The 24,171-nt window shown below is 39.5% G+C and overlaps 2 protein-coding genes across 7 annotated transcripts in view; one reads left to right on the forward strand and one right to left on the reverse strand.

Annotated features, from left to right (window-relative positions):
* The window catches only part of SPAG17 (sperm associated antigen 17), a 257,638-nt gene extending 237,686 nt beyond the window's left edge, over positions 1-19,952 (forward strand). For 2 of the 4 annotated variants that reach the window (XM_049879965.1, XM_049879967.1), the window contains 5 exons: positions 3,055-3,191; positions 4,514-4,698; positions 6,876-6,936; positions 14,805-14,949; positions 18,758-19,258. In XM_049879965.1, the coding sequence (XP_049735922.1) occupies positions 3,055-3,191; positions 4,514-4,698; positions 6,876-6,936; positions 14,805-14,949; positions 18,758-18,897 (668 nt within the window). In that variant the 3' untranslated portion in view covers positions 18,898-19,258. Of the gene's footprint in view, positions 1-3,054; positions 3,192-3,274; positions 3,794-4,513; positions 4,699-6,875; positions 6,937-14,804; positions 14,950-18,757; positions 19,259-19,922 lie in introns of those variants that run through there. The other 2 variants (XM_049879966.1, XM_049879968.1) reach the window with 2 other exon arrangements.
* Positions 19,317-24,171, reverse strand: part of WDR3 (WD repeat domain 3) — a 34,290-nt gene continuing 29,435 nt past the window's right edge. For 2 of the 3 annotated variants that reach the window (XM_049879969.1, XM_049879970.1), the window contains exons 26-27: positions 22,226-22,319; positions 20,520-21,951 (exon numbers count right to left, since the gene is read on the reverse strand). In XM_049879969.1, coding sequence (XP_049735926.1) covers positions 21,796-21,951; positions 22,226-22,319 — 250 coding nt within the window. In that variant the 3' untranslated portion in view covers positions 20,520-21,795. Of the gene's footprint in view, positions 19,399-20,294; positions 20,328-20,519; positions 21,952-22,225; positions 22,320-24,171 lie in introns of those variants that run through there. The other variant, XR_007516723.1, reaches the window with a different exon arrangement.

Below are 24,171 nucleotides of genomic sequence, written 5' to 3' on the forward strand. Positions count from 1 at the left end.
GGGCCTAAAGGACACACTCTGCTCCCGGTACTTCTTTCTTGGTGGTATGAGGTCCTTAACTCTCTGCTTCCTTCTCTTTCCTTTTATTTCTTATAAGATAAAAAGTGGTGCAGACCACACTCCAGTGAAACACCCTGTACATTGGATCAGGGATGTGACCTGAGCAAGAGTGTTACATCCTACCCTAATCTTTTTTTAACCACAGGCAGAGATTATGATTTATAACACATAGGAAAATCACAAAATGGAGGACAACCACACACGTCCTTACCAAGTTGACACATATTTTGGGGGGACACAATTCAATGCATTACACCTTTCTTTGGAATGGGCACAAATATAGATCTCTTCCAGTTGCTTCGCCGGGTAGCTGTCTTCCAAATTTCTTGTCATAGACAAGTGAGCACCTCCAGCACTGCATCCATTTAGTGAAGCATCTCAATTGGTATTCCATCAATTTCTGGAGCCTTGTTTTTTTGCCAGTGCCTCCAGTGCAGCTTGGACTTCTTCCTTCAATACCATCGATTCTTGATCATATACCACTTCCTGAAACGGCTGAACATTGACCAATTCTTTTTGGTATAGTGACTCTGTGTATTCCTTCCATCTTCTTTTGATGCTTCCTGTGTCATTCAATATTTTTCCCATAAAACGAAACTCATTGCCGTCGAGTCGATTCCAATCCATAACGACCCTAAAGGACAGAGTAGAACTGCCCCATAGGGTTTCCAAGGAGCACCTGGTGGATTTGAACTGCCAACCTTTTGCCCATAGAACCCTTCAGAATTGCAACTCGAGGCTTGAATTTTTTCTTCAATTCTTTCAGTTTCGATTTGGAATAGGGCCTAGTCTGTCATGTGACCTGCGAATCCCTATTTGTCCAGGAGCAACCCAGGGGATTATGATGCACGGATGGGTTAAGACCCATTGGGTGGTAAAGGAGTATGTTTTTGTGGAGTCAGGCACTTAGGTTCACATTCCAGCCCTCCCCTCATTACAGTGTCCTGGGCAAGTTATTTAATTGCTCTGAACTTCCAATTCCTCATCTGTAAAAAGGAGACAATACTGCTGTGTTATTCAGGATTCTATTGTAACTGATAAAACTCAAACTTAATTTAACCAAAAAAAAAAAAAAGGAGGCGGGGAGGAGGGAGAAGGGTTTTCTCAAAACCAAACTAAAGAAACAGTGGCTATGGTGCTAGCCAGGACCGATTGGCTTCAGGCACTCTATCTAGCCTCTTCAGGAGTGTCTTTGTGTCGAATGCCTGTCTTTCTACACCCTCCCTGCCCCTATCTTGCTCTCCTTTCTTGTCCTCTCCTACGAAGGACAGGCTATTTCCGTATGACAGGGGCCATAACCATAGAGGCTCAAGATTCCAGTTCCTCCAGATCTATAAGCCAGTAGGCAAGAGTGAGTCATCCCTGTCAGCTTTGGCTTTGTTTGGGCCAAGTACCATCCTGGTGGTTTGGACCAGGAATGTTCTGGTACCAGAAATGTGTAAGATATGCAGAAGCAAGCTATCCATGGGCCCAATTGTGCCTTCCCACCAATCTGCAGTGCACAATTTCACCTGTCTCCCATCACATCAAAGATGTGGTGAAACCTATGTGAAATTGCTCACCACAGATTCTCAAGTAAATACAATCGAAAGCTTGTCCATACCTTGCTCAGTGCTAGCCAGTGCATACTGTGCTTACTGGTTAATCTGCCCCGATATAGGAGTGTGGAGGTGAAGGATGGGGAGAGTGCTGAGCATAGGTTATAGTTGTCATAGCCCCCTAGCTCAGAGTTTATGAGAATGGAGCAAAACTCTATATTTACAAACCAAGTGTGGTACTCCCCTGCAGAGAGTGGTTGCTCATATACGGATCCTGTCTTAGTCATGTAGTGCTGCTATAACAAAATAGCACAAGTGGATGACTTTAACAAAGAGAGGTTTATTCTCTCACAGTCCAGCAGGCTAGAAGTTTGAATTCAGGGCGCCAGCTCCAGGGGCAGGCTTTCTCTCTCTATCAGCTCTGGAGGAAGGTCCTTGTCTAGGAGCATCTCAGCGCAGGAACCTTAGGTCCTACGGGGGTGCTTTGCTCCTGGCACCTGCTTTCTTGATGGTGTGAGGTCCCCATGTCTCTCCACTCACTTCTCTTTTATACCTCAAAAGCGATTGGCTTAAGACACTATCTAATCTTCTAGATCTCATCAATATAACTGCCACTAATCCATCTCATTACATCATAGTGATAGGATTTACAACACTTAGGGAATCACATCAGATGACAAAATGGTAGACAGTCATACAATACTGGGAGTCATGTTCTAGCCAAGCTGACAGGTATTTTGGGGGGATACAGTTCAATACATGACAGGTCCTTTTCCCTTTCCTCTCTTGATGATTTAAATACAAGAAAGAATGTTTATATATGATGATCTAAAACACAAATTCTTATTTTAACCTCTTGGATATTTGGAACAAATATACACAGCTGCAGCTACATAGATATCTACCCTTGCTTAGTCACTCACGTAACTGAGGAAAAGAACGATTACCACATTTAGTGATCTGAGGATTTAATTCCTAGGTTTTATTTATCTATAGTCACTATATCACTTTTTGAACTATAAATATAGCTGTAGAATCAAAAAAATTCTTGATATTGCACTCACTATTTTTAAGAAAGCTTTAATCATCAATGTTTTATTGTATTGTTCCTTGTCAATTTAATAAAAGAACACTGAAGACATGGATTTAAGTTCAGTTCATCATAGGCAAGTCATTTAACCTCTTAATCTTATTTTTCTCATTTATTTAAAAAAAAAGGTGATGCTAACAGCATGTGCCCTGCCCTGTATTAGATAATCTATGTAAAATTGCCATGTAAAATGTAAATATATAAAATTATAATTAATAAAAGCCTTTGTTGTTTTAAATAAGCTCTTTTAAAAAAAGGCTTCCCAAGTTGGTTTATGTTCTTAAATACTCTGGTATTTCTGGTATTGCCTCAAATGTCTTGGAATAAAATACCAATTTGGTATAATTTAAATTTTTTCTCTAACAGAACCAGAATGTTACGTGCCCGTGAAAATTCCAACCCAGTCATTGCTGCAGAATGTTATGGGACAAGTAAGGAAAAATAAAGTGAAGTTGCCTCATTATTTGCTGAGTTCCAAGCCCAAATCTCATCCTCTCCCAAAGGTAAAACAGACATAGAAACAAAGTTTCCAGAGCTAATCGACATTTTTCTATAATCTCGACTCATTGAAGTTGTTTATTTCCAGCCACTGGGTACTGCTGTTCACTGTGCCTACCATCTCACCACGAAGGACTTTAAGTCACACAGAGACAGCTCAGGGTGTGCTGGAGCCCAGTTCATACAGCCTCATGAGAGAAATTTTATGAGCCAGTTGTTAAAACATTGGTAGCTTGACATCAGCCATGCTGGGAGTACTTACAACACAGAAACCGGCAGACACTGAGTCGGAATCGCCGCCACGGCAGTGGGTTTGGTTTTGGTTTTTTTGTTGCAAATCAAGTTTCTTCTTTTCTGACAGCCAGTTTACCAGCACACTATTTGGTAGAGAGCTCACTGGCCACCCTTTTCATGACTCTTAGAATAAAATCCAAATGGCTTACCATAACTACAAGGCTCACATGACATGGCTCCTTTTGCTTGTCCCATACTCACTGTACTTCAGCCACCATGGGTTTCCCTTAGGTCTTCAAAAGAACCAAGCTCCTTCCTTCCTTCCTTCCTTCGAGCTTTTAAGATTCTGTCTCAGCTCTGTTGGGAACCCTTCCATGAGCCGAAGAGTTATATTTTAATAATTATTATTTGATGATTTCATGTCACAGTGTCCATTGCTGTCAAAGATTTATTGCAGTGTATATAGCTGATACGTGATAGAAGTGCTTCTCAAACTAACGTGCATATGGATTATCTGGGGGTCTTGTTAAAATATGGGTTTGGGTTCGGTAGGTCTGGGGTTGGGACTGAGATTCCGCATTTCTGACAAATTTCCAGGTGACATCAGTGCTGCTGATGTGGGGAATGACAAGGGTGTACAGCAATGTTTCTCAAAGTGTGGCTACCTGGCCAGCAGCAACTGCACCAGCACCAGAGAACTTGTTATAAATGCTAATTGTGACCCTAGCCCAGACCTAATGTATGAGAAACTCAGAGGGGTGCAGCAATCTGTGTTTTAACAAGCCCTCCAGGTGATCCTGATGAGAGCTAAAGCTTGGTAAGCACTGGCATAAAGGAAAGAGCACAGACTTTAGAATCAGGCAAATTTGAGTTTGAAGCTTTACTCTGCCACTTACCACCTGAGCTTTTGTATCCTTAAAACAGAGCCTAAAATACCGTCCTTATAAGGCCGTTGTAAGGATTATACGAGACCATAAATGTTCATTCCCTCCCCCAGCCAGGCAGGTATTTTCCTTTGGTGACAAGGACTTTTACTTATCTGGGAACCCAAAGTAACACCAGTTTATTTTATTAATTTTTCCTTAATGCGAAGGCACATGATTCTGTTGGAGGAAAAGTGAACACATCCTCTGTTGCATCTGCCGCCATTCATAATGTAAATTCATCCCCTTTTGGATTCCATCTCCTCCCATCATCAGTAAACTTTGGAGTTCTTAAGGAAGGACACACCTATGCAACCATCGTAAAGCTCAAGAATGTTGGAGTGGACTTCTGCAGGTGAGGCCAAGGCCCCCAAATTCTGCTCAGGTTACCTCCCCCTGCTCTATGGGACTTGCCTTTGGCTGCCTAAATCAGTGAATGTTTGCTGAACTGAACTATAATCACGCCTTGAATCTTAAATCTTCATACTCTTCCATCCTTTACTCACTAATTTATCCATTCATTCAGTCTTCAACAAATTGATATTTATCAAACCACAATTATGTGGTAGTTATAGTTACTTCTTTGCCCTCCCGTTAATCATTGTTCATACTTTGGTAAAAGCAACTCAAGGCCTGATCTGTGCTAGCAAAAAATGAAGGGGAAAATAATAACTAAAGCATAAAACTTGAAAGTCTGTTTCTCAAATCTATTACAAGCTATCATAATGCTAGCTGACATTTGTTTGCACTTTAGAATCTCAAAAGTGCTTTCAATTACATTATTTCTGCATAATTGAGGCAGAGCCATTAAGATCAATTTAGCTTATAAAGATGAACATGTTATCAGGAAGGACCAATCCCTGGAGAAGGACATCATGCTTGGTAAAATAGAGGGTCAGCAAAAAAGAGGAAGACCCTCAACGAGATGGCTACACCAGTGGACTCCAACATAGCAACGATTGCGAGGATGGCACAGGACTGGGCGGTGTTTCATTGTGTTGTACATAGGGTCACTATGAGTCGGAACCCACTCAACAGCACCTAAAAACATAACAACAAAGCTATGAAGATCTGACGTAGAAATAATCACAAATACCCACACTCACAGTCCATGCTGTCAGTTGAAAATATACTATATCTGGCATTCAATGACAAGAAAAAAACAGTAAATCCCTAATTTCCAGATCAAGATCAGAGGCCTTAGAGACTATTCCAATGGGAGAAATTGAGTATTTTGTTTTAAGCTCTTGTAGAGGCCAAAGAGAGGGTAGATACAAGGTCTCAGAAGCACCAGTTCATTGCTATCTCGACTACACTGAGGCATCTCTATTATCACAAGTGTGGTCACCATTTTTGTGTGAGATTTCAGTCCTTTCCCTCAGGTCAATCTTACCTTATATCTATAGTCATGACCATTCCCAATTACAGTATCTCTCCCTGTCCTATTGTGAATTAAACCCTAAGCATCATGTAGGATTTTGTTTTATTTTTGTCATAAAAATGGAATAAATGTTTATTTCAATTGCAGAGTTATTCTCAGTGTAAGTGGCACATTCTTCAAGATTTTGATCGTGGATTCAGAATTGAAAATTAAATGGAGCAAAACTATGGGTGCATTCAATTTAAAAGATCACTGCCCCACTTCAGGAGGAACCCCCCCAACTTCAGGAATAATGTTTGCTATCTCAGAAACAGACCTGATGAAGGACTTAGGCCACTAGATCAGACATTGTTGATTTTTCAGGTTGTTGCCAACAAAGTGGGTGGGAGAAATAGAGAGTGAACCTCATACCAATAAAACCCATCCATGCAGATCCTATCTACCCAGTGTAGATGGTTAGTTTTAGAGATATCACTGCACAACTCATTAAATTCAGTCACTACAGGGCAGAGCAGCAAAGTTCATGGCAGAGGGAGTGGGGCTGAGGGTCAGAGTGGAGGTAGGCTTTCCTTGGCATTTTAATTCACTCCAGGTCTTTAACCTTCAGGCAGAACCCACAAACCACAGGAAAGGAAAGAGAGCAATAGGCACCATGTGTGAGCGCAGAGCTTTTCAAGTTCCTCAATGTTTTCTGAGCTCTTTCTGTTTCTCCTCTCCCTAAACATGCAAACCCCATACCAAGGCTGGCTCCCATGCTCCACTGCTTTCCAAAGAAGCCTTTATTCTTCAGCTTAGTGGTCTGGCAGCCAATATTTGTGTTCATGCTGACTGCTACGCTGAAATGCACACACCAGCCAAACACTCACAACACTCTGCCCAGGCCCAAGCCATTCGTCAGCAGCCAGTAACAAAGCATCAAGACTCACGTTGGAGTCAGTTTTACTCTGATGAAAACTGTTGAAAAGGTAGTTGTGAAATGGGCCCAAGATTCTTTTCCCAATTGAATAGTAAGCTGTTTTTCCTAATGATATGGACCCCTTGCTCCTGTGTAGTGAATATTAACACCTTTCTGATTTTACAGCTTGCCAGTTCATTCACTGCTTATGTTTTTCATTACGGCATTAATTTATTCCCATCTTTTTGCCTGTTAGGTTTAGAGTGAAACAGCCCCCACCCAGCACAGGACTGAAAGTGACTTACAAACCTGGGCCTGTAAGTCCTATGTGTTTCATGTTGTGTGTGTCTGTGTCTGTGTGTGCACGTGTGTAAGTTTCCAATGAAGTGTGTTTTTTAATTATTCTACCCATTCAGTTTAAAGCATGTTGTGTTGTTGCTGTGTGCCAGAGTGGATTCTGACTCATAGCAACCCTAGGTTTCCTAGGCTGTAATCTCCACGGGAGCAGATCACCAGGTCTTTTCTCCCACAGAGAGGTTGGTGGGTTCAAACTGTCAACCTTTTAGTTAGCAGCCAAGCACTTAACCACTGCACCACCAGGGTGCCTTAAAGCACATAGAAGTATAATTTTTAAGGTAGTATAAACAAAAGATTGTCTGGTACTGATATCAGGTATTCAGTATTGATACAATGTGACTCATTTCATATTATAAACCAAAAAAACCAAACCCAGTGTCATCAAGCCGATTCCGACTCATAGCGACCCTACAGGACAGGGTAGAACTGCCCCGTAGAGTTTCCAAGGAGCGCCTGGCGGATTCAAACTGCCGACCCTTTGGTTAGCTACCATAGCACTTAACCACTACGCCACCAGGGTTTCCTTTCATATAATGTTCACGCAATAATCATGAGACAGATCTTATGTGTTAATAGAGTTGAAACTTCCAGCTATGGGAACATTTCTGAAGTTCAACTCACTTGTCACAAGAGTAGTGTTCCTGTACAGTTGGATGAAAATGTCCTTTTTAAAACTTGAATATGACTTAAAATGCACTTGAAAAGCTGATTACTTGAAGTTATCCTGTAATAAATCCTTCTGCAAAATAAAAAAGCGTTTTGAGAAACAAATCATTATTCTACTCTTTGTATTGTATGTAAATCTGGTTTTCTGTCTTGGAATTTGCCAGAGAATATTGTTTAATGCCATACTAAGAATAGTATATTTATTAAAGTTAAAAGCTGGCTAATTTCTCCAGAGATCTCTGAAAACACAAGTAAAAATATTTCAACTTGTTCTGATTTTATTCAATACATTGCCAAAAATGTAATGTTTAGTAAAAAAACAAAAGTATATTAATTGTATATTCCCACTTACTTTAAATTGTAATTTCAGAAATATAATCTGATGTAAACAAAAGTTCGTCTCAACGTATGATAAAATCACTCATGTAAATCTTAACATTTGTTTCGAGGCAGATTCCGTCTTGGACAGTGCTGCATCTGGCTGCATTAATACCCCCTCAATAAACAGGGTTCCGTTTCCTCCCATATGCCACTGACAGGGCCAGGGTACACAGGATGTTAAAAATGAGTAAGACAAATAAGGAGTTTACAGAGATGGGCACATAGTGGGTAGTCAAGAGATGTGTGATTGAGCAAGAGAATGAAATGAGGAAGCCTGGTAGATACAAGGACCATTCATCACAGATGGTCACATGCTTCGACTGATGCGAATGCGCGCGCAGGAAGGGCACAAAGCCCAACAGCAGCACACAGTGCTGAGTCCGAGGATCTTAATGCAGCCACAGTTGTTACACATTGATGCAGAAGGGGACAGTTTGGTATAGTGGAAAGTCAAGAGGCTTCTTGTTATGACCATGACACCAAGCAGCTCAGGAGTGTTGGTAATTAATTTATCTTCTGAGCCTTGTTTTCCTCATCTGTAAAAAAAAAAAAAAAAAAAGAGCTTCGGACCAGGTCATTTCTTAGCCCCCCTCCTACTCTACTATCCTATTTATAAAACAGTAGTATGCAGGTGGAAACTCCAAACATATATATTTTGGGATTAAATTTACTAACACACTAGTACCTCTCTGAAATAATTCATCAGTGTACTATGTCAAGATTTCAGCATCTTCACAACATAAAGCATAGAACAAAGCAAGCCCCCCTTCCACTGTTCTGGGAAGTTCGAAAATCTCATTTTAATTTCAAGTAGGGATTAAGCCAAAAGCCGAAATGACTGCTGGATCAACCTCTATAGGTACTAAAAAAACCAGCGTGTGTTCTTTGAAGCTCACTCTATACTGTTAGTTTTTTTTTCTTTTTGACGGTAGGTTTTGGGTCTGGCAAAAATATAGTCTATAGACTTCCCCAAATGTAAATCTAACCACTGTTCAGCTTGGTTAGTTGCCAGAGCTAAAGGAATGTGCTCAAAGCTTGAGTAAACCTGTACAATGGCAATATTCCAGCTCCCATCATGCAGAATTTCGTCATTACCCAGCCCTGCTCCAATTGTGGGGCTTGGAGGACGAAGGGTCTGATTCTTAGAAACGGAGCTGTTGGATCCCCTCCAGTATACATACATTCATAAGCACATTGTTCAAAAAGTTAAAACATTTTTTGGTCCCCTTATTTATGAAAGTATTATTGGAAAAAAAAAAAAATCCCATCCCTACCTAATTGCTTTCCATGTGGGAGTTTCTGATTTATTTTTTCCAGATAACTCTTCCCAAGTCTATTTTTTAGAAACCTCCTTAGAAACATAAAAACAACTTAGAAAGGCTCAGAATGTAAACAACTTTTCTTTCCTGGCTGGTGTTCATTTCAGCGAACAAGGCAAGAAGCCCATGCCTTACTGGGTTTCTTCTTCATTACAGATCTGGTTTCTCAGTTGGTGCTGACCTCTTCCATGTAGTTTTCAGATCTAAGCAGTTTCGGCGTTTAAACTAATTCTGCCTCCCTCTACTGGCTTCGTCACTTTAAAGTCTTGTATGAGGAACCACTGAAGGGCAGGGCAGGGATGTTATGGGGATTCACACAATTTCTTAGATTAAATTTATCTTTATTTAGATTAAATTTACTGTATCTGCAAGGATGCCAGTAGACAGGAATTCACTACTGACATTCAAGAAATAGCAAAATTATGGGTATTGCAAAAGTTTGCCTTCAGTGCCATTTCTAACACCTTGGCATTTAGTGTCCTTATCCTTTTTTTCTAAATAGCACCTGGTTTGCCCCTTCAACAATTTATCCTAGGTCCCATTCACTTAATATAATTTACCTAACTAATTTATGGGGTGATTCTCCATGGCTCTTGGTTTTTCCCTTGAGTTCTTTCTTCTACCGTTTGACTCATCTTTCATTTTCCGTAAAAGATAGCCCATGTTTTCAGCTGCGTAGTTTTTGTAGCCTGCTTCCTGCCAGTAGGATTTGTGGTCCAGAGGCCTCTTTTGATTTTGTGTTATTGTGATTCCCTTCAATACAAGCTGGTGATATTTCTGCCAATATAATTCTTAAAAAAATTTTTTTTGTGAGTCTCCTATAAATCTTATTGAGGTTCACTCCATTGGACAAAAGCCACACCAACAAATCTACTTTGGGTTTCTGCTGAGACTGAGGAAGGATATCATCCTTAAGCTTCTTAGAAACCCTATTTTTTGGACGGTTCTCGGAGGCACCGTCTTCAGTCTCTCTGAGGTCTTAACACTGGATTTTATAGCCATGACCTCGGATTCATCTTTAGACCATGTTTTTCTGGAAGTGCGCTGGGTTTAACCTTTGCCTGGAAGACGTTTGTTAGTTTTAGTATCAATTGCCATCTGGAGCAGCTGGGAATTTCCAAACCCCACAAGTCCTGGCTCCTTTTTGTTTAACATTCCTTACTTCAGCTCAAGTCTCCTTATATTTTAGTATAAGCTGCAAGAAGAAACCAGGATGCATCTTCAATGCTATGCCTAGAAATATATTTAGCTGGATCACCCAGTTCATTAGACATATTTTCTACTTTATACATTACCGCAAGCAACTGTATTGCTAAATGTCTGCTACTATACAATGAAGATCCCCTTTTTTTTTCCAAAAGGATTTTCTCCAATAAGTGTCTCAATAAAAGCCCTCCTCAGAAGCCGCCATGCTTCTGTGAAGTTTCTTCAAGGATCCTAAAGCTTTCATATACATCTTCCTCAAAGTTCTTTCAGCTTCTACCCACTGCCCCGTTACATTTTACGTCTTTTTTTTTTTAAGTAGCACAGTTTTCCAGGTACCAAAATCTATATTAGTTACCTATTGGTGAGTGACAAATTGCCCACAACTTAGTAGATTTTAACAACAAATATCTACTATCTCATTGTTTCTGTGGGGCATGAGTTTGGGAGTGGCTTAACTGGATGAGTCTGGATAATGTTCTCTCACATCATTGTAGTCAGGACATCAGCCTGGACTGTAGTCATCTGAAGGCTTGGCGTGTCCATATCCAAGATGGTTCACTCACACAGCTTTGGCAGAAGGCCTCAGTTGCTGGTTGACTATGGAGGAGGCCTCGGTTCCTTACTATGTGGACCTCTTCACACTGCTACTTCAGTGTCCCCATGAGATTGATAGGTGACTTCCCTAAAAGTAAGTGATACGAGAAGAGAGGGAGAATGAGGAAGCCACATGAATTTTATGGCCTGTAAAAGTTATTCATCATTACTTCTGCATTTTCTTTTTGTTAGAAATGAATCACTAAGTTTAGCCCATTATCAAGGGGAGGGATATTAAGTTTCACTTCTTGAAGGGAGGAGTGCAAAAAAAATTTGTGAGCATGTTTTAAAACCACCACGATATCCATCTGGAATCAATCTTCTAGGAAGCTTCCTATCATTGTTTCTATCTGTTACGGATTGAATTGTGTCCTCCAAAAATGTGTATCAATTTGGCTAGGCCATTATTCCCAGTACCGTGTGATAGTCCACTGTTTTGTCATCTGATGTGATTTTCCTATGTGTTGTAAATCCTACCTCTATGATGTTAATGAGGCAGGATTAGAGGCAGTTACGTTAATGAGGGAGTTTTCAATCTACAAGATTAGGTCATATGTTAAGTCAATCACTTTTGAAATATAAAAGAGAGAAGTAAGCAGAGAGACATGGGGCCTCATACCACCAAAAAACAAGAGCTGGGAGTGAGTGCATCCTTTGGACCCCCGGTCTCTGCACTGAGAAGCTCCCAGACCAGGGAAAGATTGATGACAAGGACCTTCCCCCAGAGCCGAGAGAGAGAGCCTTCCCCTGGAGCTTATACTCTGAATTTGGACTTCTAACCTCCTAGACTGTGAGAGAATAAATTTTTGTCCAAGCTATGCACTTATGATATTTCTGTTATAGCAGCACTAGATAAGTAAGACACTATCCCCATTTCCTGCCCCCCAAGCTCAAGCTAAGTTAAGACCTCTCTCTACCATGCTGCTACGGCAACCTGTAGATACCCTTTCAGAGTACTTACTACTAGCGGAGCACTTATATTTTCCTGCCTCTCTCTTCCATTAGTCATTGAATTCCTTGATGGCAAAGACTGTGCTTCATTTGTTTTTCTACTCACGGTGCCTTGGCAATTCCTGGCACATATTACATCAGGTCAGAAGCCAAATCAGAGAGGATGGAGAAAAATAACAGATAAGTTTATTTCAATAAAGAGCATTTTCTATCACTGTTACTTTGACTTTTGACCCATACTTTATCTTCTTTCATTTGCCATAAAATAAATCCTTAAAATGGCTAGAAAAATCTCTTAATCCACCATTAGTTTGACAGTGCCCTCTCAATAACACCATTGTCAGAATTTCTTATCTCAGCATCCGTAACTGTTTCACTTCCATTGATTCAAACTAGTAAGCACTCAAATATTTGTTTAATGGTTGAGTTCCTTAAGAGTTGCATTTATCTCCAACATGTGAAATACTAACTAGATTTGCTTGTTTTCTTTGCCTTATGTTTACAATAGCATTTCCCAGAATGTGCTCCTCAAAACACTATTCTTCCAATACATATATCTATACTTAATTTTTTTTTCAGGGAAGAGTATCACATTTTTACTACTTGATAAGGCACCAAGTTTAGCACCACATAAAAATAAATTAATACAGTTTTGGGATTTTTTGGTGGTGTTGTTACTGTTTTAATGTTGTAAATCTGAAGAGAAAGGACAAAGTCAAGGACTTGGCAACAGGACCCAACAGTTTTGTTCCTGAACTAGATAGCTAATAATTGTTCTTTGACGTCTACATATACTGTCACCTCATTGCCCCTATTTTATTGTAGAACAACAGTAAAAAGAAGCACTTCATCACTTCTTGAGCACCAACAACGTATCAGGCACCTTGCTAGGCACCAGAAGTGGGATAACATTAAGAACATTGGTTCTTTGTGGTGGAGATTGGGGGTGGGGAGTCCCTAACACCTGGTTGTAAGTAGGTGGCTGCTGTAGGGTTGACCCATTGGGGCCCTGCTGATGAAGTGGTTAAGAGCTCAGGGTGCTAACCAAAAGGTCAGCAGTTCAAATCCACCATCTGCTCCTTGGAAACCTAATGGGTCAGTTTTACTCTGTCCTACAGGGTCACTATGAGTCAGAGTCCACTCAATGGCAATGGGTTTATGAGTTGAGTTGACCTAAAACAGCATTTCCCAGTGTGAGTTCTAATAATATTTCCATGGACTCTTAATGGGTGTTACTTAGAAGAAAAAAAAAAAGTTTCAAACAAATAAGTTTGGTAACAGTATTAAGCCAAGTTATACAGGGTTTCATTTGGTTTTACTGCAGGATTTCTTAAGGCCTTTGATGTACCTTATTATTCTCCAAGCATATATGATACACGAGCATATTTTATCGGCATTCATTTCTTTATTCAAAACTTTCCAACAATTATTTATCAAGCACTTACACTTTCCAGGCATAGTTCTAGGCCTAGTTGCTGGGGATAACAAACGGAACAAGACAGAGAAGGTCCTTGCCCTTATGGAGCTTACATCTAGTCGGAAGAATTAGGAGCCAATCCAGCAGAGTCCTGGTGGAATATATTCCAGGCAGGGGGAACAGCAAGTATAGCAAGGCTCTGAGGTGTGGGGTGAGGCATGGAGAGAACAAACGTGGTTTGTTAGAAGAACAGAAAGGTCAGTATAGCTGGAGCACAGTGAGCAAGAACAAGACAGGTAGGAAATGAGGTCAGGTAAGTATGAAGGACTAAGATCATGGATGTCCGTTAAAGACCACTGCAAGACTTCAAATTTTAGAAAAAAAAAATTTAGAAAAGTAGACGTGGTAAGATGGTTGAACTTACATTTTTAAAAACATTCCTGTGTCTGCTGTGTGAGGAATGAACTATAAGGGGTAAGATTGTCTCAGATTTTTACAAAGATCCAGGTGGGAGATGACGGTGGCTTGGACTACATGATAGTGGAGATAGTTAATATATTATGGAGGTTGAACCAGAAAAACTTGCTAATATATTGGGTAGGGGGAGAAGAAGCTCAGAGGTAACAGAAAAATCAGAGATGCTTCAATCCTAGGATTTTTGATTGAACTAAACGAATAATGGTGCAAATGGTGGGAGGCATGGAAGGCCTGGGGAGGATCAAGGTGTGTGGGTGGAGGAGGACATAAGTTTTGTTGAAAATACTATTCCATAGCCATGTGGAGAGGTTGAGAAGGTAACTGGTTATTTGAGTCTGCAGCTCAGGGGAAATGCGGGGGAAAGAGAAGTATCACAATCTAGTGTTCCCTGTCTGCTGTACTTTGGATATGCTATTTGAAAGCTTGTAGATTCCACTTTTCTTCCTGAGTACTTGGGAGAACTCCTTAACGTAATATACTTGTTTCTCTGTCATCTTATTGGTAGGGTTCCATTATCACTGCTATTCTTGAATGTGTTATTATTGGGGGAAAAAAATTGGCTTAAGTTAAGGAAAAACTTACCTCTATCATCATGTCACCTACCATTTATTACAAGGAGAAATCCCAAGAGGACCTGTTTTCACTGAAGGAGATCACTCTATTTTAGCTACTGGAGAACTCTAGTGTGCCAGGATTTGGATTGTGGTATTATCAGAGCCTTTGAAAAGCAGAACAAATTTGGGCCTTTGTCACTATGCCCTGCTCCTCCAAAAAAACAAACAACTTTTTACCAAGCTTTGTGTCTTGTGTCTTATAGGTAGCAGCTGGTTTGCAGGCAGAACTAAAAGTGGAGTTGTTTGCCATGGCTGCTGGAGAGGACGGAGCCAAGGGATCAGCACACATCTCTCACAATATTGAGATAATGACTGAGCATGATGTTCTCTTCTTACCTGTGGAAGCAAATATCCTTGACAGTGCAATCTCAGTAATCACACACAGGGCAAGTATTGTATTTGTGCCAGGAAAACACGGAGAGTCAAAATGCTATTTTCTAATCCCCTTAATTCTATCTTTAAGATCATAAATTTAAATGTCTTAAAGCAAAGACTGTGTCTTCCTCCTTGCAAGGATTTAGCAAAACGCCTGAGACATAGTGTATGCGCAATAACTGCAAATGGAATAAAACCAACAATATTGGCTATCTCTGAGGTATCAGGCAATGAGAATAAAAATTAAAACGCAAGTCTCTGTCACCAATTAAACTTGTAATCTTACTAAGGTAGATGATTTATTACAAAGGTTGGACATTCACCAAGTTACATATGCATTCCTTCATTCAGTACCTGTGCATTCTAGCTATATATCAAATAGATATGTGGTACCTATTATTTTTTTTTTTTATTATTATATACAAGGGACAGTATGAAATCTTACCACACATAAAAATGGAAAACTAGACTCTATCTTAAAGGACATTATATAATCTAGTAATGGAGATAAAATCTCTACACTTGACTTCTCTACCATTGTGTACTTCTCCGATGACATGAATCATATACTGCTCTACATTACAGATATATGATCACAAGTCTAATCTCATCATGCGTGGGGTTCCCATGAGTTGGGGACCAACTCAACAGCATCTAATGACGTGTGTGTATATATACATATTGTTATGGATTGAATTATGTCCCCCCAAAATATGTGTTGTAAATCCTAACCTCTATGCTTGTGGTTATAATCCCATTTGGAAATGGGTTGTCTTTGTTATGTTAATGAGGCAGGATTAGTGCAGGGAGTGTTTTGAGCTAATCTCTTTTGAGGTATAAAAGATTAAACAAGGAAGCAGAGATGGTTGAAGAGAGATGCCAAGCCACATGAAGATCTCCTAGGAGCAGAAGCTCAAAGAGACAAGGACAGTCCCCCAGAGCCAACAGAGAGAAAGCCTTCCCCTAGAGACAGCACCCTGAATTCGGATTTCTAGCCTCCTACTGTGAGAAGATTTATTTCTGTTTGTTAAAGCCACCCACTTGTGGTATTTTTGTTACAACAGCACTAGATAACTAAACACTTACATATCCATATATATTTGATATTTGAACTGGGTCATAAAAAATGCAAAAACTATTGATGAAAGGGCACTTTAAGAGAAGAATGAATAAAACTTTGGCAATAGGAGAGTTCTGGGTGTGTGAGAGGATTAGCAGTAGCTTCAATTTGCTGAGAGCCTAGCTAGTATTAGGAAATAGTGGGAAAAAAGTTGGTTGGAGTCAAGTTGTGGAAGTTCAACCTTTGGCTTAGACTTTATTATTTAAGCAATGGTAAATTATTGAAGATTTCTGATCCAATGGGTGATATGATCAGTATACCTTTGTGAGAATGAATTCAGTGTTATTTTTCAGGATATATTGAAGAAGAGCAAGTGGAGATACAAAGAATCATTATATTTCAGTATGCTAAGGACAAGAAAAACTATAGGTGACAACAGTGGACATGGAAAAGAACAATAGATGAAAGATAGAACTAAAAATATAAAATCTGAAGTAGTACCTATTGATGGAAGGAGGTAAGACACAGAGTACAACTTCAAGGTTTTAAGCTCAGGTAAAGAAACAGATGTGATGATTAAGGTTGTGTGTCAACTTGGCTGGCCACGATTCTCAGTGGTTTGGCAGTAATGCAATGATCGCAGTTTGGCAATTGTGTAATGATGTAGTCATCCTCCATGATGTGATTGGATGTGATCAGCCAATCAGTTGTAAAGGGATTTTCCTTGGGGATGTGGCCTGTATCCAATATATATATGGCATTCTGGCAAAGACTGCTCACTTGCTCTGGATTCTGTATCCAGCTTGTCATCATCTGACCTCTGGTTCTTGAGACTCAAGCCAGCTGCCTGTCGTATAGCCTGCCAATCTTGGGATTCATCAGCCTCTGCAGTCTGTTAGCCAGCAGCCTGTTGTCTTACTGCTGATCTTGGATTCATCAGCCTCAGCAGCCCATGAGCCAGTGGCCTGCCATCTAACCTGCCAATCTTGGGCTCATCAGCCTCTGAAGTTCCATGAGTCAAGAGAAGCCTCCAGCCTGATGCCTGATCCATGGATTTGGGGCTTGCCAGCCTCTACAACCATAGGTGCCATTTCCTTGAGATAAATCTCTTTCTCTCTCTGTGTGTACATGTATATATATATATATACATTTACTGGTTTTGCTTCTTTAGAGAACCCAGTCTAAGACAATAGATATGCAGGACTGGATCTCAGTTGAGAAGTCAGAGCTAGAGAAAAACAATTTTAAGAATCATCCACAGAGAGGTAATGATTGAAGATATGGGAAAGGAGCAGAAATTTGGGATTTGTTTAAGGAACAGGAGAAAAAGAAGCCAATGGAGACAGAATAAGGAGTTAGAAAACCATTTAGTATCACATAAGCCATAGAGAGAATTTCAAGCAAAGGATGGACACAGTTAACGGATGTTATAGAGATGTCAAAGAGAACTCGAATTCAAATAAGGCTGTTAGGATTGATTGGGGCAAAATTATTCCAAAGGATAAAGAATGACTAGGTATTGAAGAAAGCAGAAAATATCGAGTTTGGATAGTCTTTCAAAAAAACATTATTAAAAGAAAGACCAAGAGAATACGGTACCTCAAGGAGGCAACAAAGTAAAAGGAGGGTTTTTTAGTTTAGTGTGGATTTAAGTATATTTGTAGGCTGAAGAGAATGGATCAGAAGAGAGACATTTAAAATATAAATGAGAGGAAGTAATTGAGACAGGAATTTCCAGAAGTGGGAATAATCAAGAACAGTTGAAGAGTTAATCTAGGTAAGGGAGAGGATGAAGATGACTACAGATCGAGACATTCTCAGGTGAAGGACAAAGTTAGGAGACATTGTGTAAGATGACCTTGATTTCAGTAGAAATGGAGATGAAATCATTCATTTGTTCATTTAATTTTTCAAAATTATTGAGTGCCTCTAATGTATTCTAGGCACTGGGAACACAACACTGAACAAAATAAGACAAAAATCCCTGCCCTATGTAGCTTACATTCCAGCTGGGGGCGGGACAGGGGGAGGGCAGACAATAAACAAAAAAGTAAAATACAAACTATGATGGTGATAAGTGCAATGGAGAAAAATAGTTTTCAAAACGGGGACATAGGGAACATTAGAAAGGACTGCAATTTAAAATACAGTGATGAGGAAAGAACTTCCTGGGTACGTGACTTTTTTTTCCTCCTGTAGTAGTGAGGGCAGGGTCTTTCCAATGTGACAGAAGGAAATTAGCCAAAGCACCATTTTGCCTCTGAGAATTACGTCAAGCCCTCTTAAACCTTTTTACACAGGTTATCAGAGATAGATTAGAGTCCATCTTTTAAGCACAGATAGATGGGAACAAGTTTTATCAGATCTTTTATCTACTTCCATAGCCTATTTCCCAAGATCTACCATCCCCTTTCTCCCTCAAAAAAAAAAAAAAACTAAAATCTGGATGGTGACATGGTTTGGGACCCAGTTATGGTGATGGCCTCTACAAAAGGACCAGTCACATTTGGGAGAGAAGCATACACTTAGGTGGTGGGAGTCAAAAGAAATTCTGAAAGACCAGTGTCCATCCTCTCACCCCTAAGCCTGAACGTGAAGAATTTGCATTAGACAGAAGAGTAACTAAAATTGGGCTAATGACGCTAGAAAATAGATTTTATGATTCTATAATGTTATTTATCATGTAGCCATGAAAATCATTTTCCTTAACAAGTACTTTACCAGTTTTAACAAGCAGCAATTATGATAAAAGACCAAAAGATATTCCTCAGGGAAAAGAAAATCCCATGGTCCAGAAGACTTCTACAATTTCTTCCTCTACACTTGGAGTCTTCATGTCTCATCAAGTTTCTCCACATTAGACCCAGTAAGTAATAAACGGGAATTTGAATGTCAACCATTCAGAGGTGAGGCCTTAGACCTCAGATTTGCTCTCATCTTCTTACAGCCAGAAACCAGTGAGACACTTGGCCTGGTTGAATGAAAATATCTGCTTACATTAACTACAACAGCTACCTCTTTATATACATTATATCTAATCCTCACACTACCTTTATATACAGATACAAGTACAATGTTAAAATATATCTGAAGTTTATATGTAATGTTTCCCACCCACAAAGACAAATAAAGATTGGATTTATAAAGATACTGATAATAAAACACAATAATAATTGAAACTTAAAAAAAAGGAGAAAAATGAGCTATTTGACTTACATCCGAAGCGACTTACGATGGAGTCTTGGAACAGAACCCCACTGTAAGTCAGGGACTAACTGTATTCTATTCATTAGAAGCCAGTCATTAGGTCCAGCCCACACTCAAGGGCAATTAGTCTCAGACTGCTTGGATCCCAAAAAGACCTCGGAAAAAATGAGAAAGTACTTGGAATACAAGGTAGTGTTGACCTCAAGAAACTTATTTTCAAAACTCAGGATCTTAAATTGTGAGGAAAGAGAATGGCTTATGGATGGTCTGTGCAGCCCAGGTAGCTTCTTCCTAAGGCCCCATCCATGCCCTCCCTCTCCTTCTCAGGTGAGATCTGGCTTGGAATGGCTGCTTTGGCCAGGCTTATCAATTACAGCAAACAGGTGAGTAGAAGCCTAGATACAGTCCTGGGCCCAGGGACTGACACCACTGCTTATTCTCTGCTACAGATTTGGGATCTGTCCTTATTCTCTGCTACAGATTTGCTAGATTTCTTATGGGATGTCACTGAGAAACCACTGACTACCAAATACACCAAGCACCTAACTTCCAGCGAGGGAATCTCAAAATTACTAGGTGTATCTTCTTTAAATGTATATTATATATTTATTTATTTAAATACACTTAATGTAATACTCCTAACAAACCATTTATGAGGCCTTTCTTTGTTGCATTACAGGATTCTATAGGTAACTTAATACAACATTTGAAGAGTTACAGGTAAGTTGCTGCCTTCATTAAATGATTTCTGTACTCCGGATTGTACCTAGCCAATGGCTGGCTAAGCCAATAAACGCTGACTTAATGAATAGAAGCCTGCTTGCTTTAAAACGTTTTTTTTTTTTTTGCTCACCTGTTAACCTCAAACCTTTAGTAGTAAAGAGTTTCATGTATTTTGGCCAAAAGATGTAGGCAGCCCGGTTACTAATTGCACACATCACTTCATGTGTCACAAGTTCCCCTTCCCTTTGATTGCTGTAATACTTTCAGCAGCACCTTCAAATCTAATGAGTCTTAATGAGCAGCAATCTTGAAACATAAAAGGAATTACCATTTAGAGTGACCTCCTGGAACTCGTTTTGGCCTGGAAACCAATAAAAATGGTTAGGAGAAATGCTTCAATTTTTTTAGATTTTGATGTGCATCTCCAAGAAGCACAAACAGGATGTGGATTCAGCCTCTGCTTTAATCAATAGTTGAGACATATTTTGAGAATTAAGCAACTCCTCTCCCTAGTAGCAACAACAGCCACCTAAAAGTTGATTGGTCAGATTGGAAAACACCTAGAATATATTTTATTATCTATTCTCTTACCTTTTCATAGTTAAGCCTTCAGGAAAGCTATGCCAAAATTCTCTTTCCTCTTGTTCTATCTGGCAATTGGAGTCCTGGTGGCACAGTGGTTAAGAGCTCAGTTGCTAATCAAAAGGTCGGCAGTTCGAATCCACCAGCCACTCTTTGAAAACCTTATGGGTCTGTTCTACTCTGTCCTAGAGCATCGCTATTATCGGAACTGACCTGATGACAATGGGTTTTGTTTTTTGGTGTATCCTTTATCTCACTTCAGTGGTTGTGTTATGCTTGGGAACACTAACAGATGCAAGGTTTGGGACACAGAGAGCCAAGCCGCCAAAACTCTGAGCCTGGAAAGAAAATAGTAACACCTGTAACACAGTTACTGAGATGAAATAAATTCATAGAAAGGCACAAACTACCAAAACCGACTCAAGAAGATAAAGAAAACTTGAACAGACCTGTAACAAATAAGGAGATTGAATTAGTAATTTAAAAACTTCCCGCAAAGAAATGCCTAGGACCAAAAAGACACCTAAGTCAATCTCTTTTCCCAAACCAATCCCAACTCCCCAAATCCCTAGCAGATATATAACTATATATACTCATATAGTATATTAATTACCCAGAAGTCCAGAAAGACATCTATCTCACTTTGACTACTCTTTAATTAGAAACAACTATTTCATTCAGAGAAGAATAAACAGCAATTACAATCTTTTTTTATATATACAGATATAAAACAATCTGCAAGGGGTTATGTGTAGGAAGGCTCTTCTAAATACTTTTTACAGCTTCTTTCAGCTGTAAAGTGCATGACTGTGTTTATGGGCAAAGGGCAATCAATTATGAGCCTGTCTCAATAAGAGGTAAAGCCTAATTAGTACAAAGAGGTAATAAGTCATCCAACAAATCATCTGCTATAAAAGAAATGAAAAGGTTTGAAATATTAATTTCAACTCTAGTGAAGTAAATACCTAATTTTAAAAAGTCTTTGCTTCCTGCTAGAAATATAAAGGGAACAACTTCTGCAGGAGTTTGAGAACACACAAGGACTTTTACACCAATCATGCCTTTGAGCCCAAGAAATGGAGCCCATAGTCCCCTGCTGGAATTCCCTCATGCAAAGCTGGGAACCACATCCTGAAATCTTCTGCAACATGATCCTCCGTTATTTGGTATTTTTATGCCAACTCTACTGCTATTCAGTTTAGAAGTCCTTTTAAGAAAAGAGTAGAAAAAGGCACCACATTTCATTTCTAAGTCACTGTTAAAATTAGCTTCTCCCTCTTTTTCCTCTTCCTTTTCTTTTCTTGCAAGTTGCTTGTGGCATCAGCAAAAAACATAACTTCACTTCTTGCCTCACACTCCCTCTTGAGATAATCAAGACCAGCCAAATTGAAGCCAATAAGATCCTGGAGAGGAATACAAAAGACATTAAACTTTCTCCCACCTCAGTTCAATACAGTAGCGTGTTTGAGTCAGGGGAACTGATGCTGTTTATTATTTCACCTTCCCTCTCTAAGATGTTTTCTTGGGTTTCTCTATTCCTAGCAGCTCCAAAAAAAAACCTCTTCTCAAATGCACTTGTATGCCTATTCAATACTGCCAAAGACAAGGCACAGCCTTCAATGCTACTAAGTCACATATATTTTTCTCTCATTATTGTACCTCTACAAAAATACTTACCCGGACTTGGCTGACTTTTGAAATAGTTGTTTCCTTTAATTTTTCAATCACTGGCACAAGCATTTGGTTACTAGTGATCTGCCCAAAATGAATTCTATAGAAAAATAAAAAAGAGCCATGTTGTAAAGAAGGATCTGATTCTTCTAGAAATAGTAAGCGTACCCTTACAAACAATATGAAAACAAAATGGGGTGTAAAAATGTATCTAGCAAAAAAAGCTAAAGAAGTCTGTTTCCCTACTATTCAGTTCTATCTGCTGACAATTTTAAAAATAAACTTTGTGATATGCTCAACTCATTCACAATGTTCTTTTCCTAGCTATCTACCAGCTAGCCAGAGATTTTGACAATGCTATTTTATGGAAAGCTCAGAGAGAGAATGAGCCGTCTGAGAAATGCTAACTCAACAAAGATATATTAAAATTTCTGATGAAGTCGCAGCAAAGAAAAAAGACAGAGTGATACTCTGACTTGGAATACCAAGGTGCACTTGAAAAATTCATGCTCCTTTAATCTCCATGTTCACTCTCAACTGTAACCTTGCCATACCAATTTGTCAGGTAGTACCCATCTTTCTAAAGTGTTAAAAAGCAAAGATGCCACCTTGAAGACTAAGGTGTGCCTGACCCAAGCCATGGTGTTTTCAATCACCTCATATGCATGCAAAAAAGCTGGACAATGAATAAGGAAGACCAAAAAAGAATTGATGTCTTTGAATTATAGTGTTGGCAAAGAACATTGAATATACCATGAACTACCAAAAGAACAAATTTATCTTAAGGAGAAATATAGCCAAGATGCTCCTTAGAAGCAAGGATGGCAAGACTTGTCTCACGTACTTTGGACATGTCATCAGTAGGGACCAGTCTCTGAAGGATATTATGCTTGGTAAAGTAGAGGGTCAGCAAAACGAGGAAGACCCTCGGTGAGATAGATTGACACAGTGGCTGCAACAATGGGCTCAAGTGTAACAACGATTGTGAGAATGGTGCAGGAGTAGTCTTCTGTTCTGTTGTACACAGGGGCGCTGAGTTGGAACCAACTCGACTGCACCTGACACCAACAACCCATCTACAACTCTCTGATATGCCAGAGTATTCTTGGTGTTTCTTTTACAATCAGCGACCCCTATTCAACAGTACACACACCATGGCATTAAGAAATTACAGAAGTATTGTTGAGTATAAATTTGTCCTTACAACTTGCCCAAAATATAAATATTGCAAAAAAATAATATAAACACATCACTATTCTTCTTTTGCTACTAACCCGGTAAAATACAAGGAATAAAGGATTGAGAATCACCAAAACGGGCCAACTCAGTCAAGTCACTAAATATACCTGTTTCTTTTAACTATATAGTATTGACTGGCCGGTTTTATTTTGTCTCCGTAACAACATTTTAAGGGATGTTCAGTTTGTCCCTTTTCCTGTTCCCTGCTACAACAGCTTAAGACAGAGGGGAAGAAGAATGGGAGATGAGAAGACTACATTCTTAAGTCTTTGTAAACATACCCTTTTCAATTACACATTAGCAAGAATCTTTCACACTTAATATAATCTCATGATAACATTCTCTTTATGTTCCTTAGTTTTTCTCTCTACATGCCCTACTTTTCCCTTTGCACCTGGAGAAATAAATGAGCATTTCTTAAAATGCTGTTATGGAAATGAGACAAAAACCATTTAGCTTAAACTAAATAGTTGAAAAGAAACGACAACTTAAGTAATCTGACCATTCAGGAAAGTGGCTTTCAGCAAACTGACTAGAACCAGACTGTGACCTTGAGGCCCATGAGGAAGCACTCCTATATTAAAAACCCATTGCCATCAGGTCAACTCGGACTCCTAGCGACCCTACAGGACAGGACAGAACTGCCCCATAGGGCTTCCAAGGAGCACCGGTGGATTCGAACTGCCGACCTTTTGGTTAGTAGCACTTAACCA

Source organism: Elephas maximus, chromosome 3 (assembly GCF_024166365.1).
Source record: "Elephas maximus indicus isolate mEleMax1 chromosome 3, mEleMax1 primary haplotype, whole genome shotgun sequence".
Taxonomy (NCBI): domain Eukaryota; kingdom Metazoa; phylum Chordata; class Mammalia; order Proboscidea; family Elephantidae; genus Elephas; species Elephas maximus.